The sequence below is a fragment of the Hypomesus nipponensis genome, chromosome 5, assembly GCF_054491055.1.
Source record: "Hypomesus nipponensis isolate SF chromosome 5, ASM5449105v1, whole genome shotgun sequence".
NCBI classification, from domain to species: Eukaryota; Metazoa; Chordata; class Actinopteri; order Osmeriformes; family Osmeridae; genus Hypomesus; species Hypomesus nipponensis.
In genome coordinates, this window is record NC_140365.1 from 426,786 (window position 1) to 442,882 (window position 16,097).

The 16,097-nt window shown below is 50.0% G+C and overlaps 1 protein-coding gene across 1 annotated transcript in view; it reads right to left on the bottom strand.

Moving 5' to 3' along the window:
• LOC146287608 (unconventional myosin-XVIIIa-like) overlaps positions 1–16,097 on the bottom strand; it is a 57,263-nt gene that overhangs the window by 5,438 nt on the left and 35,728 nt on the right. Inside the window, 17 exon segments of the mRNA XM_084697567.1 lie at positions 3,367–3,506; positions 3,637–3,822; positions 4,151–4,288; positions 5,099–5,182; positions 5,473–5,589; positions 6,515–6,628; positions 6,819–6,965; positions 7,307–7,411; positions 7,818–7,928; positions 8,349–8,549; positions 9,027–9,150; positions 10,606–10,760; positions 10,966–11,093; positions 11,658–11,775; positions 11,941–12,060; positions 12,149–12,238; positions 12,852–12,995. Coding sequence (XP_084553693.1) covers positions 3,367–3,506; positions 3,637–3,822; positions 4,151–4,288; positions 5,099–5,182; positions 5,473–5,589; positions 6,515–6,628; positions 6,819–6,965; positions 7,307–7,411; positions 7,818–7,928; positions 8,349–8,549; positions 9,027–9,150; positions 10,606–10,760; positions 10,966–11,093; positions 11,658–11,775; positions 11,941–12,060; positions 12,149–12,238; positions 12,852–12,995 — 2,222 coding nt within the window.

The following is a 16,097-nucleotide window of genomic DNA, read 5'->3' on the forward strand; positions in this document are numbered from 1 at the left end:
AAATGATGTGAGAAACACCAAACAGACTATAGAGGAGGAGAAGGGAGGAGGAGGGAGGAGGAGGGAGGAGGAGGGAGGAGGAGGGTGGAGGAGGGTGTAGTGTTGTACCAGAGAGTCAACAGACAAAGCACGGTACCATCCATCTCCTACTCCCGACAAGGAAAGGGTTTTCCCCCTTTGGTCCTTATCTCCCAGAGCAGGAGCTTCAACGCTCCTGGCCCAGCATGGGGTCAGGAACAGAGGCCACATGGCCTCAGTATCAGACAAGGATTCATGTGGAAGAACCTTCTTATGTGCATTTACAAACATTCTCAAGGACTACATGGCTCATGGACAATATTTCAATGACAGTAGTCGATGTGTTATGATGTGAACTTTTCTCATTTACTTAGAACGTTGTTTACTTCATGTTTGATTATAACTTCCCTTCAAGTATAGTTAAGTCAGTCAATCTTGATATCAAAATAATTGTGTCATACTAACTAAGAGAACCATTTATGAATGTTGTATTGTTATATTCTGAAGTTTAAGCATTCGAAGGACTTTAGAAATAACAGATTTCAAAGTTAGCAGCCACTTCACACCTCGCGGCAGATCTCAGGATGACGCCCAGGTGGGGAGTAACTGACCAATCAGGAATTCACCTTTACAAGGATACCCCTCTTTCCTTGGGGAGTATAAAACCCCCAACGTACAATCACCCCCGTTTGTTCGTAGGATAACTGAAGTGAACACATCATTTCTGACTTTCCTCTTAACCTGCACATTCACTGAGCGCCCGGAACTTTGACAAGGATTCCGCTTTCTATTCATTGGACATAACGAACCATTGAATCCTTTCTACAGATCAACAAAAGTAACTGCGATTTGCAATATTTCTTACTTGTGACACATTTGCATGTTGTGATTCAATTGTTGACGTTTGATTGTATTTTACAAATGATTTAACCTAACCATCGTTAGATCAGTTGGCATTGATTATCCATTGTTACTTAGAGGCCTACCTCTTCCTCTCTACCTCCCTCCACATGTGCTCTCCACAACCATTGTGTAGCTTGCTCTCATTAGAATCTAGGCCTACTGTACTACTCTAGCCAAACTAACACATAACTTATCTGGTATTTGTTCATTGTGTGTGCTTTGCCTTCGACAAGGGCACAACCTCTATTCTCTCACATATTTCTTCTTCTTTTCCCACCCTTAAGCCTCAGTCAATATTTGGACTACATAGACAATGTTGATGTCAAAAGTTTCGTCTTGGTCCCGATTGAGTTACTTGTATTTTTATTTACGTTCCATTGCACAGTTTAGGAGGTTACAACGTTTTTGTGGCAAAAAGTGTCTTCTGTCAATAAAGGGTACTCTTCAAAGGGTATTCTTCTTCTGATACTTTGTCACCATGTCTTGTAAACTGGGGACGAGTGGAAGAAAACATAATAGAACAGAAGAATTTTTGTGGCAAAAAGTGTCTTCTGTCAACAAAGGGTACTCTGTGCTAGCCTATGTCACTACGTCAGCACATGTTAGCAACGACGCATGGATACAATGTGATAGAGACGTTCTAGCCCGCAAATTGGAGCTTGGATTATGAGTGAAAAATACCACCCCCAAAAAATCCCAACCATTGGACTTTATTGATAAAGCGATTTAGAGTGGAACTGCCATCTTGGATTTTTGATTTAGGTTGTGAAAGTCTTTAGGTGTGTTCGACATGGCTGCATGAAACGACCGGCGAGAGTAGCCGCTTGCAGTCGGGGAGGAGTTGAAAACGGCTCTGTGAAGTCAGACATTTGGGCTTCTCGTGGTTTGCTGCGTTGACCTCAGACACGGCCGATTAAGCGTTGTTTGCTTACTTTACTCTATTTATAATGTAACGTAGTCTTTCCGTTAGTGAAGAGGCGGAGTAAAACCCTTTCTTCCATACATTTTTTATTCGTTTAAACAGTTTGGTCCGGATTTGAGCATTGGCGAAACTTAAGGTGTCAGAATAATTACAAAACACGCGTCAAAGTTGTCGTGTGTGAGTCTGGCCAATCATGAAATAGCTGTGTTGTCACTAGAACCCGTGCAGTTGCTCTTGAGAAAATGTGCTCGGCTACACAGCCGGCAGTTCTCAAATCAATCTCACGGTACTTTGATGGCGACGTCACAGTGACCTAGCCTCGGCGCCGTCTCAAGTCGGACAAAAAGTCTAACCAGAATTCACTGTTTCAAGTCAGCCGCCTGCAGCCGGCTGCAGCGCTGCATGAAGTCAGTCCATGTCGAACGCATCTGTTGTAATTTGAGCGAGTGCGGGTCGCCTGTGAGACCGCCTAGTCTTTTAGGCGGCAGCCATGCTAAAAAGCGTCATAGTAGTATTTTTGTTAATTTTATAGTTCAATTTTACACAAAAAAACAGAAAGAGGGAAATCTTATGAGGATATGACTATTGTGAAGACAGCCAGGTGGTGAGATTTTAATGTAGGTTGCTGTAAAAACTTGTATTTGTTTGCTACGTGAGAGCCCCGTCAGCCTGTATTTATAATTACATTTTCTTAAATAAATCATTGTGTATTATACTGAGATATCTCTCACGTTATCTGATCTGCTCTACTTTCATAGAATTCACTACTTAAGATTAGACTGATTATTACGAAGGCTATTATTCAATAAGGTTAAATAAGGTTTCCTCTTTCCCTTTAAGAAATAAGAGGTGGTGCCCCCAAGAACTAGATACTTATTATAAATTAAGTATTGCTAATCTTAACCGTGTACACCCCGCTATAGTGTGCTGAGGAGCTACTCTGAGCTACAAGAGCATCATGCTCATCTCCAGGAGAACAGCTCTGGTCACACTGCTGTAGTGATCCTCCTGTGTGTGTGTGTGTGTGTGTGTGTGTGTGTGTATTTTAGTGCAGAGCTGTGGCTTGGAGCCAGGGCAGAGCAGCCGTACAGGCCTCACTGCAGCAGGCTGAAACACAGACACAAGCTGACAGGAGATCAGGGACAGGGGGAACTCAACTAGGAGAGAGTGGTACTGGAGAGACTAAGAGAAAGAGACAGGAAGAGAGATGGGGGTGGAGGGGGTGGACAGAGAGATGGGGTGGGAGGGGGGCAGAGAGAGCAAGAGCGAAAGGAGGTGTAGAGAAAGGCAGTAAGGAAATAATAAGTAAAAAAAAAAAAAAAAATCTAATTGAATGACAACTTGGCAAAATAACGAGCATTGACCTTTAGTCAACTGTTCCCCAAAGCTGGAAACCCTTCTGAAAGAGCAGAGCAGCAAGTTGGTCTCCAAGGACAAACTGCTGCTGTCACTCACATAGGAGGCAGGAGAGAGAGGGAGACAAAGAGAGAGAGGGCGGAAGAATGAGATCGAGAGGTGCCTACTTGTTGATGAGGTCGTCATTGTTGTCACTCTCCATGTCGTCCTCTATAGCGGCCTGCAGGTCTCCTATCCTCCTGAAAGCCAACTTGAGGTCGGCCTGCAGGCTCTGATTGGCAGCCTCCAGACTCTCAATGTCCATTTCCTGAAGGGCAGTCAGAGGATGAGATACTGCAGCATGTCTGTTTCACACACACACACATCCACCCCCCCCCCCCCCCCCCCAGGTAGCTGTAGAGGCCCCTGGTGGTCCCTGACCCCTGGTCTAGTCTCACCAGCTCGTGTTTCTTGCGGCTGGCCTCTGCCTCCTTCTTGGCCAGCTCTCCCATCTCCTCCTTCATGTCCCGGCTCTGCCTCTGCAGACGCTTGTTCTGGTCTCTCTCCCTGCACTCTGCTGCCACGCGTTGGTCTCTCTCCTCCGTCATCTTCTCCAGGTTCTCCTTCAGACGCCCCACCAGGCTCTGGACAACCACACACAAACACGAGTGTGTTTGTGTCTCCTCTGTGTGTGTGTTTGTGTCTCCTCTGTGTGTGTGTGTGTGCGTGTGTCTCCTCTGAGTGTGTTTGTGTCTCCTCTGAGTGTGTGTGCGTGTGTCTCCTCTGTGTGTGTTTGTGTTTCCTCTGTGTGTGTGTGTGCGTGTGTGTGTGTGTCTCCTCTGTGTGTGTGTGTGTGTGTGTGTGTGCACACACTTCCCTCACTGGACATGGTCAGTGACCTCACTACACTGTACAACCACATCTCTCCATCTCTCTCTCCATCTTGTTATCCCTCCTTCCCTCCCTGCTGACCTCCAGGCGTTTGATCTGGGTCCTCTCGTACTCCAGCTTGGTCTCCAGCTCTCTGATCCTGGCCTCCTGTCGGCTGACCAGGGACTTCTCCACCATGGACTGCTCCTGGAACTCCAGCTGGCTCTGGAGAGACTGCAGCTGGGGGAGCGACACACACACACAGAGGGCTGCTTGGAAACCAGGTCCACACCTCACTCGGCACAACACACCGCTCTCAACTCAACAAGTGTCCGAGCCAATTAACAGACGGGAAACATTCCATCCTCCTCCTCGGTGTGAATAACAAGCAGGCCAGATAACCCGGTTTATTGTTGTCTTTCCTGCCAGGAGAATTTGAGATGAATAGCCAATGAGCTGATAAACCCTGTGGCCTCTAATAGGAGGAAGCCAGGGCAGCATCAGGGTGAATAACGATCACCAGGGCCTTTGTGTGGGGAGATCAATGCTTTACAAACGTGTTCAATCTGATACTTTGCTCATAACTGATAAGGGGATGAAAGTAATACATTGACAAAAACTCTACCCACAATGCACCAGGTCCCCCTAATGAGAGCTCTGCTTGTGAGAGGAGCAGGGTTTGGAGTTTCTCTTTCATGTAGTTAAGGAGACTGACACGCCTCTCTCAGGGAGCTGCTAATCACTGGCAGGTCGCAGGCTTTAGATGGCTATCTGCCTTCAGAACCACCCAGGGAGGGAGGGACTGTTTACGGGAGGGAGGGAAGAGGGGGAGAGAGAAATAGAGAGATAGAGAGAGAGGGAGACAGAGAGAGAGCGAGAGGGACAGAGAGAGAGAGAGCAAGAGAGAGAGGGACAGAGAGAGAAAGAGGGAGACAGAGAGAGAGAGACAGAGAGATGACAGAGAGAGAAAGGGACAGAGAGAGAGAGAGAGATACAGAGACAGAGAGGGAGAGAGACAGAGACAGAGAGGGAGTGTTAGAGGGACTGTACCTTGTCCTGGACCTCCTGCTTGTCCTTCTGAGCTTCTTCCAGCTGGGCCTGCAGATCACTGATCTGGCTCAGGTCCCTGGCAGACTGTACACACACCACACACAGAGAGAGAGCAGTCAGTAGGTGTGTGTGGTAGATAGTAGAGAGAGAGGAAAGGAAAGGAGAGGAGAGGAGTGGAGTGGAGAGGAGAGATAGAGAGACAGAAAGGAGAGTAGAGAGATGGGCTGGAGGCAGCAGACTGGAGGCAGCAGGTGTGACACAGCGCTGGTTGGACGTTATTAAGGCCTGGTCCAGACTGAGCCGGGAGGACAGCATATCTTAGGACACAGTAGGAGGACAGCGTTACCTGGGAGACAGTAGGAGGACAGCGTTACCTGGGAGACGGCAGCCTTGTGCTTCTTCATGAGCTCGTTCAGGTCCTCCTGGTCCTCCTCCAGACGAGACTGGAGATCGTTCTTCTCCCTCTGCAGCCTGCTCATCTGCTCCTCCAGCTGAGAGGAAGATGGGGGAGGGAGGGAGGGAGGGTGAGGAGAGAGTGTTGCAGTGTGAGTGTCGCAGGTTGTTTATCAGGCCAGATAAAGTCATCAATGGTCATGATGGTCCTGTCTGTGGACTATCAGCCCTCTCCTGCTTCTTGCCAGGCTGCTCAGTTCTGCAGGAGCCCCTCCAACATCATCAACTCTGACTGGCTCATTTAGACGTCCCACAGAAAGACAGTTCGCCTCACCTGTATAGCAGGTCCTGAGGGGGTGTGTGGGAGTGAGTGTAAGTGTGAGTGTGTGTGTAGATGCACAGTATGTGTGAGTATATATATATAGGTGTGTGTGTGTGCACGTTAGGGCTGGGCGATATATTATTTTTTTTTTCTCGATATTGTCAACAACAAAAAAACAATATTCGATATATACACACACTGTATAAACACACTATATAAACACACACTGCATAAACACACTGTATAAACACACTATATAAACACACTCTTTATAAATCATATTCTTCATATTCCTGCTCTCCTGCTGCCCTCAGTAAAGATGTCATTCTAACACCATCTGGAATGATGTCTCTCAACAAGGTGTATATTCTGACTACTGTAGTAACCCTGCCAAGTAAACAAGCTAGCTGGACATAATGACTATGCACAACTCTAACTAAATGAACTCTGCAGTAATGAGACTGCCTTGTGGTTTAGGTTTCTTCAGTTACAGGGTTTACCTTAGCTTTACACTTTCAGACAGCAAGTTAAAAAAATGCAGCTCTGCACAGCTCTGGTTTACGGGGGTGGGTCAGTCAGGAAGACTAACAACCAGAAGATCTCGCTCTATCTCTCCCCTCCACTCCCTTTTATTCCCAATCTCCCTCTCCCCTCTGTTTTCTCCCTCCATCTCTCCCCTTCTCTCCGCCCCTCAGACTCACAGATATCTTGACCTTGACCACGTCCTCCATCTGGATGTGCAGGTCTTCTATCTCCAGCTCCATGGCCTTGCGAGCTTTCACCGCAGCTGCACAGGTGAACTCTGACTCTTCCAGCTGAGAGGAGGGGGGAAGGGGGAGGAGAAGAGGAAAAGAGGTCATGAAAGAGGATTATTAGGCCAGGGTCAAAGATAATTCCCAAACTTCCCAGAGCGGGGAGGGTGGAGAAGAGGGGAAAGGAGGGGGAGGAGAGATAAGAGGGGATGGCAGAGGGTGGAGGAGGGATGAGAGGCGATGCAGGATGTACCTGGTTCTTCAGCTGGGCGATCTCTCTCTTGCTGGGGGTGTTGTTCTTCAGGTGGTCGAGCATGATCTGAGCATCGGCCAGCAGCACCTTGGTCCTCTTTAGATCCTTCCTCAGCTTCTTCTCTGTCTCCACATCCCTTTGGCCCACCTGGAACACAACACAGTCAGACAGAACCACCTGGAACACGACACAGTCAGACAGAACCACCTGGAACACGACACAGTCAGACAGAACCACCTGGAACACGACACAGTCAGACAAAACCACCTGGAACACAACACAGTCAGACAGAACCACCTGGAACACCACACAGTCAGACAGAACCACCTGGAACACGACACAGTCAGACAGAACCACCTGGAACACGACACAGTCAGACAGAACCACCTGGAACACCACACAGTCAGACAGAACCACCTGGAACACCACACAGTCAGACAGAACCACCTGGAACACCACACAGTCAGACAGAACCAGCTGGGGCGTACCTGGTCCTGGGTGCTGAGCAGTCGGGCCTCCAGGTCTCTCCTCTCTCTGAGAACTTTCTGTTTGTCGTCATATTCCTCCTCCAGCTGCTGCTCCAGCTGCTTGAGCTACACACACACACACACACACACACACACACACACACACACACACACACACACACACACACACACACACACACACACACACACACACACACACACACACACACACACACACACACACACACACACACAGAGTAGGATCAGGAAAGATGGACACAAGCACCCACACCCCTATCCATCGAGCCAAATGGCTCCTCTGGTAGTTGTGCCAGAGAGCTGTAGCTGCATCAGTCCATATCATCAACACACTCCAGACATGAACACATTGAGATGACAGGCTGATCTGAGATCTGGAATGACTGCAGCTCAGCGCTTATCTAACGAGGTATGCCAAAGTATGCCAAATCCTGAACCCAATGTCATGTGACACATGGTCAGGTGCAGCGATGCAGCCTTAGGTGCAGCTTACCTTCTTGCTGCAGGACTGTCTGAAATCCTCCACCTCCTCCTCCTTGCTCTCCAGCTCTCTACAGTGGGTCTGCCGGGTCCTCTCCATCTCCATCTCCAGCCTCAGCTTGGCCTGTCACACACACACATGGATGTTTCCCACCTGCTACAGTATGTGGATGGTGCTATCTGCTCCAGTATGTGGACGGTGCTATCTGCTCCAGTATGTGGATGGTGCTATCTGTTCCAGTATGTGGATGGTGCTATCTGCTCCAGTATGTGGATGGTGCTATCTGCTCCAGTATGTGGATGGTGCTATCTGCTACAGTATGTGGATGGTGCTATCTGCTCCAGTATGTGGATGGTGCTATCTGCTACAGTATGTGGATGGTGCTATCTGCTCCAGTATGTGGATGGTGCTATCTGCTACAGTATGTGGATGGTGCTATCTGCTCCAGTATGTGGATGGTGCTATCTGCTCCAGTATGTGGATGGTGCTATCTGCTACAGTATGTGGATGGTGCTATCTGCTACAGTATGTGGATGGTTCTACCTGCTCCAGTATTTGGATGGTTCCAGCCTGTTCGTCCAGCTCCTCCTCCTGGTCCTTGACCTTGGCCTCCAGCTCGCGCTGCAGCTTGCGGACCTTGGACAGTGACGCCTCCTCCTTGGACTCGTGGGAGGAGAGGTCCTGAAGCTCTGCTTCCAGATGTTCCACCTTCAGGCTGGCCGCACTCAGATCCACTTCCTTATCCTGGGGGGGGGATTACATTTACATTACATTTAGCAGACGCTCTTATCCAGACTCGCAGTAAGTACAGGGACATTCCCCCGAGGCAAGTAGGGTGAAGGACACAACGTCATAAGGCACAGCCGGGAATCGAACTGGCAACCTTCAGATTACTAGCCCAATTCCCTAACCGCTCAGCCACTTGACTGATGGAGGACTGGAGAGATAGAGGAGAGATAGACGGGGGGGGGGGGGGGGGAGACAAAGAGAAACAGACACAAAGAAAGAAAGAGAAAGAGACAGAGAGAGAGAGAGAGAGAGAGGTTGCAGAGAGATAGTCAGAGCCATGTCCATGCAGCAGGATGGCAGAGCAGAGGTGACAGGGACAGGATTCCACTTGAGACAACCCTGTCATCCATCATCTGAGACATCTGTGTTGGACACAAGGGAATGTGTGTATATCAGTGTTGACACGTGTGTGAATGTGTGCGTGCTCCCTACCTGCAGCTGCTGTCGGAGACTGAACATCTCTCCGGTCATCATGTCCTTCTCCCTGGCCAGCTTCTCTCTCTGGGTCCTCTCTCTCTGAACCTCCTCCTGGGTCTGGCTCTGCTCCAGGTCAAACCTGGCACACACACAAACAAACACACACACACAGGGTCAGAGGTCGGGAACAGGCCAGTTCGCTCATTCTGTGAGGCTAGGGTTTGAGGAATATTCGAGAAACAATGAGAGGACTGGCGGCAAGTCTGGTGCCTGGTCATCCTCCCATCAAGACTGTTACTACGGGAGGTCTGTTACTACAGGAGGTCAGTTACTACAGGAGGTCAGTTACTACAGGAGGTCAGTTACTACAGGAGGTCAGTTACTACAGGAAGTCAGTTACAACAGGAGGTCAGTTACTACAGGAGGTCAGTTACTACAGGAGGTCAGTTACTACAGGAAGTCAGTTACTACAGGAAGTCAGTTACTACAGGAGGTCAGTTACTACAGGAGGTCTGTTACTACAGGAGGTCAGTTACTACAGGAGGTCAGTTACTACAGGAGGTCTGTTACTACAGGAGGTCAGTTACTACAGGAGGTCAGTTACTACAGGAGGTCTGTCACTACAGGAGGTCTGTTACTACAGGAGGTCTGTCACTACAGGAGGTCAGTTACTACAGGAGGTCTGTTACTACAGGAGGTCTGTTACTACAGGAGGTCAGTTACTACAGGAGGTCAGTTACTACAGGAGGTCTGTTACTACAGGAGGTCAGTTACTACAGGAGGTCAGTTACTACAGGAGGTCTGTCACTACAGGAGGTCTGTTACTACAGGAGGTCTGTTACTACAGGAGGTCTGTCACTACAGGAGGTCTGTTACTACAGGAGGTCTGTGTTTTCACCTCATCATCTGATCTGCACTCAGCTTTAAATGTTACCAGTTGGCTGTTCTTTAGAAAACGTGATTGCATCTGAATCTTGAGAACAGCGCTGCTGTTTGTAACCGTGGGGCCCCACACTAAGCTGCATTCTAGTGGCCCCAACTGTCGGCTTCCTGTGATTCTCCTCTCCTCTGCCAAGAAGAGGCATCTCAAGCATTTGCACAGCTGAAAATCATTACTCCAACAGAGCATCTTCAATTAGCCTCAGGGGAGGAATCCCATTCTGCCATTGCCTCTCAAGTGCTAGTCTGAGTCATCTCCTCCTGCTAATGCTGCTCCTCAGACCTCTTCTGCTCTCCTCCCTGTTCTCCAGTGCAGCTGACATGATCACCTGTACAGGTGTGTGCGTGTGTCCAGGTGTGTGTGTGTGTCCAGGTGTGTGCGTGTGTCCAGGTGTGTGCGTGTGTCCAGGTGTGTGTGTGTGTCCAGGTGTGTGCGTGTGTCCAGGTGTGTGCGTGTGTCCAGGTGTGTGTGTGTGTCCAGGTGTGTGCGTGTGTCCAGGTGTGTGCGTGTGTCCAGGTGTGTGCGTGTGTCCAGGTGTGTGTGTGTGTCCAGGTGTGTGTGTGTGTCCAGGTGTGTGCGTGTGTCCAGGTGTGTGCGTGTGTCCAGGTGTGTGCGTGTGTCCAGGTGTGTGCGTGTGTCCAGGTGTGTGTGTACCTCCTCTGTTTCTTCTCCAGCTCGTGGTTGCGTCTCTGCTGTTCCTCCAGGTGCAGCTTAGTGTCCTGCAGCTCTGCAGTCATCCTCTGGCACTTCTTCTTCAGCTGCTGCATGCTCCTCTGCTGCTCCTCACTGTCCGCCTGCAGCTCTGCAAGCTGACACACACACACACACACACACAGTTTACTGAAGGTTCGACATCAGCCAATCTGAGTGCCAGGTGAGATGATGCATTACATTATCAGTGCATCTGATGAGAATAAATTGTGCAACTATTCTGTTTATGATGACAATAATATCCCCTCCTCCCCTTTCTTCCCTCCCCCTCCACCCCCCATCCTCTCCTCTCCCCATCCTCACCCTTCTCTCCAGGTGTCTCTTGGCCTGTTGCTCTGTCTCCAGCTTGTCCTCAGACTCCTGCTGGAGTCTCTTCTTGGTGAACTCTGTCTCTCGGATCGCCCTGTCGTACTTCAGACGCCACTCCCCACCTGGGGGAGGGGGGGGGGGAGAGGAGAGGGGAGGAGAGGAGAGGGGGAATCCAATGACATTTGGGATGACAGAGCCTTTAATCCAGGACTGTCTGCCTGCATGGAGGAACCAGCTTTGAGCGGCTGAAGTTGGTATCAGCAGCCATGCTGAAGATCTGCTGGTTAGGGTTAGGGATCTGCTGGAGTCTACACGAGATGCCAGCAGATCTAGAAACTTCCCTGAAACAAACTTCTTTCATCAAAACTTAAAGCTCTGGGTAGTACCAGGCAAGCTCTGTAAGACTCTGGAAGGAAGGAGGGGTTTTAAAAGAAAGTTCTCCTCAATTATCCAGAGCTCAAACTGCAGAAAACTGGAGACTCCATACTGAGAAACGTCCAGGCCAGTCAGTAAGGCTAAGGTCAGTCAGCATTTCAACTACAACGGTCTTCATCAAGTACAATCACCCTGAGGGGGCTGGAGGCCAGGGGGCTGGAGGCCAGGGGGCTAGAGGTCAGGGGGGCTGTAGGTCAGGGGGGCTGTAGGTCAGGGGCCTGGAGGTCAGGGGTCAGGAGGTCAGCGCTCACCCGAGTCGTCGTCGTCATCGTCCAGCTCCCCATTGAGCTCAGCTGTCCTGATCAGACGAGCCTCCATCACCTCCATCTCCATACAGCCCAGCTGCTTCTTCACAGCCTCCAACTTAGTCTACACACACACACACACACACACACTACAGTTTACATGTGCAGTCAGTTTGTCTGTCTGTCTGTCTCTTTGTTTATCTGTATGTGTCTCTCTCTGTGTGTGTGTGTGTGTGTCTGGGGAATGTATGCATGTGTGTGAGTGTGTGTTGTCTGGGGGGGGGTGTACCTGCATCTCCTTCATGTCCTTCTCCAGTCTTAGTCTCTCTGACGTCTCTGTCTCCAGCAGCTGGGAAGCTGATTCTCCTGTGTTCCTCTCATCAGCCAGCTCAGCCGACAGCTCCGAGATCTGCTCTCTCACACACACACACACACGTCAGTATACCCTCTGACCAGGTCCTCCTCCCTCCCCCGATACAGCCCCCCAGAGGACCCACCCTGCTCTCCAGACTCTCGCCATTCTGCCTCAGCTCGTTCCTTTCCTTCTCCACCTTCTCCAGCTTCCCTCTGAGCAGCAGGATCTCCTCCTGGAGGAGAGAGAAGGCCAGGGCCGTCAGACAGCCCAGAGAGAGGAACAGCAGCAGGCGGCCTCCGAGGCCTGCCCACAGCCCCAGGGAGCCCAGCCACGCCACCACGCCTGCCCACAGCCGCCAACCCATCCCTGCTCCCAAACACACGACGGGAACAAGGAGATGAAGAGCTGCAGGAACGCCGTTCTCTGAACAGGAGACCACGCAGCGTGTTATGCAACACAGAGGAGAGGAGGCAGGGCGTGGGTGGCAGGCAGGCAGGAAGGCACATCCTAGCCTCGCAGACACTGCTGAGGGGACTGCTCACAGACACAGTCTCTGCTGAGGGGACTGCTCACAGACACAGTCTCTGCTGAGGGGACTGCTCACAGACACAGTCTCTGCTGAGGGGACTGCTCACAGACAGCAGGTCGAACCAGCCGCTGCCTTCACTGTGTGAGCGTTCTGTACGTTGTGTGTCCTGAAGGAATATGTTCAGGTGAACGATCACATGAAGAGAGAGAGACAGGCTAATGGATGGAGAGAGACTGATAGAGCTACAGACAGATAGACAGGATGACAAAAGGAGAGAGAGACAGAGAGAGACAGAGAGAGACAGACAGCTCCTTACGTCCTTATCTCTGAGCTGTTCCTCGGTCATCTGGACCTGGACGAGGGGTCTGACGGTGGTGAACAGCTTCCACCAGGGCCAGCCCTTCACCCCACGGTTCTTCTGGATGTTCTTCTGGATGCAGCGGATAGCCCGGTCCTGGACCTGCTCTCTCACACACACACACACACACACACACAGTGTGTCTGTCAGCCATGCTGAGGCATAAGACACAGAGCCTGCTCCATGACTGGAAGCACTTCTGATTCATTAAATCAAACATCAATATATGTTGGCAGCCAGTGCGCTGTGTTATGCTGTATTCTGCTGCATGCATGTGTGTGTGTGTGTGTGTGTGTGTGTGTGTGTGTGTGCAGAAGGAGCAGATTAAGGGAAACCCAATTAGAGCTGCTCCATTCTGAACATCAAGCAGAATCTGGCCCGAAGGCAGTCTGTATGGCCAATTAGGATTTGTCACACCATGAAAGCTTTAACCCACTGCGAAATGCAGTGAATCTCTCTCTCTCACACACACACTCAATAGGCCTCATTTGTGATGTTTAGCCCATAATAAATATGACAAACAAAAGATTAGGCCACTTGAGTGACAGCAATACACAATGTGATTTTCGTATTTGGCATTAAGGGGCTCAGACTGAGACAAAGCTGGTAGAGCGAGGATCCTGACTACTGGGAGAGAGAGGATCCTGACTACTGGGAGAGAGAGGATCCTGACTACTGGGAGAGAGAGGATCCTGACTACTGGGAGAGAGAGGATCCTGACTACTGGGAGAGAGAGGATCCTGACTACTGGGAGAGAGAGGATCCTGACTACTGGGAGAGAGAGGATCCTGACTACTGGGAGAGAGAGGATCCTGACTACTGGGAGAGAGAGGATCCTGACTGCTGGGAGAGAGCATCCTGACTACTGGGAGAGAGAGGATCCTGACTACTGGTAGAGCGAGGATCCTGACTACTGGGAGAGAGAGGATCCTGACTACTGGGAGAGAGAGGATCCTGACTACTGGGAGAGAGAGGATCCTGACTACTGGGAGAGAGAGCATCCTGACTACTGGGAGAGAGAGGATCCTGACTACTGGGTGAGAGAGGATCCTGACTACTGGGAGAGAGAGGATCCTGACTACTGGGAGAGAGAGCATCCTGACTACTGGGAGAGAGAGCATCCTGACTACTGGGAGAGAGAGGATCCTGACTACTGGGAGAGAGAGCATCCTGACTACTGGGAGAGAGGAATGTCATACTAGATGTCTCTATTGGCTGAGTCCTAATGATTCTGAAGTGACTGTTCCAGGATCACCACTCTCTCCCTATCTCTCCCTCTCTCCCTCTCTCTCCCTCTCTCTCCCTCTTTCTCCCTCTCTCTCTGTCTCTCTGCACCCGACTACATCAAGTCTCTCCTCCAGCCTTACACCCCCACCCGCCACCAACGGTCTTCTTCTGACAACCGTCTGGTGGTCCCACCGCCATCAGAGACACTGACTCTGTCCCCACCTTCAAGAAAAGGCTCAAGACGCACTTGTTTTAACGGTACTTAGGAATGATTGGCTGGACCGGATGTTAGTTTCCTCCAAGATCACAATGACTCTTACTGAGAGACTTGTTGCTGTTGTTGATCAGTTGAAACTGACTTAAAATTATTGTACTCGCTGTGAAATGTATTATTGTTGTTTGCTTTTTCCACTGGTACACCCTTGCACTTTTGAGGTTCATGTTGTTAGTTGTAACTTGTTTAACTACATGCTCTTATGGTTCTTCCCTTTGGAACTTATTTGTTTTTCAAAATGTATGCTTCATGTTTTGGCTACCCGCAATGTTTGGGGCCATCTCATTGTTATGATCAGTGACTTATGCACTTTTGTAAAGCTCTCTCTTGAATATAAGTGTCTGCAAAATGCATAAGTGTATGTGTCTCTCTCAATCAGGGACACAGCAGGTTCTCAGACACAGGAGCTCCATCAGTCAGGGGACACACATCTGAAGCAGCTGTGGATGAAGGGCCCCTCCTCCTGCACACAGCAGGCCCCTCCTCCTGCACACAGCAGGCCCCTCCTCCTGCACACAGCAGGCCCCTCCTCCTGCACACAGCAGGCCCCTCCTCCTGCACACAGCAGGCCCCACCTCCTGCAGACAGCAGGCCCCTCCTCCTGCAGACAGCAGTTTCCTACACCACAACAGAGGCCCCCTCCTCGTACTGTTTGAACCAGCCATCTGTTCATCACGACTCTCAGCACTTCTACAAGCTACTGGGTTCTGGTTGGTGTCTCAGCGTAAACACTGCAGCCTGCTCCTAATCCCCCTCTCTCTCAGCCCTGCAGCAGGAGAGCTTGCACGCCCCCCGCACGCCCCCGGGACAGGGGGAGAGGCAGGGCCTGATGAGTTTCATTATAGAGTCGTTACTGTAAGACAGGCCTCTGGGTGGAAACACAGCAAGTTAATCTGCCTTGTGGAGATGGATGAGAGCCTCCCACAGAAATACAGCACTTCACTGCCTTCCTCCAATTACAGCGGTCAGAGGTTGGTGGATCTGGAATAACTACTTTCTCACCAACGGCACATTTGCCTAGCGGGCGATAAGTGCTAAGAAACCCTCCTGCTGGTCTGTTATCACAGAGAGAATGGCCAGAATCAAAAGGTGCTTTTTTCCACTGAAAAGTAAGACAAATATAGCTTACATTACTTTCTACTGAAAGCATACCATTTTGCATGTGAATATCCCTCATGTTGTACTCATGGTTTCAGATACAGCAAGCTCCTGAATGAGGATATTCATCAAGTGTAAAACAGCAATGAGGTACAGATGAGTGAAGTCTGGAACATGAAATATCTTCATTTTATCATAACACAAATTGTATTATTCTAGAAACACGTTTCCATTTGTCCACTGAAATAGGAGCCGTAGTAACCGACTGAAACTAATCCTAGTGGCCTCCAGGAGAAATATGATCTCTGCTCTCGTATCTCTCATCTGAAACCCCAGAACTACGACTTCAATCACCAACAACTTAAATTCAGAAAATATCTACAATGTATTTTCAGCATAGCTGCATTTACAAAGGGGAAATGCACAAGGGCATTTGTGAAAAATCGTGCCGTTGTGCTAAGGGATATTGTAACTGTGCAGGTAACCGTGCAGCCACCTAGAAAGCTGGCAGGTTCCCCCCCGCGCTCCTCTGGCAAAGGGTTAGAAACAGCTACGCTTCCAGCCGGCCCAACCTTGAATGATGACCTTTCAACTTCAGAAGAGGA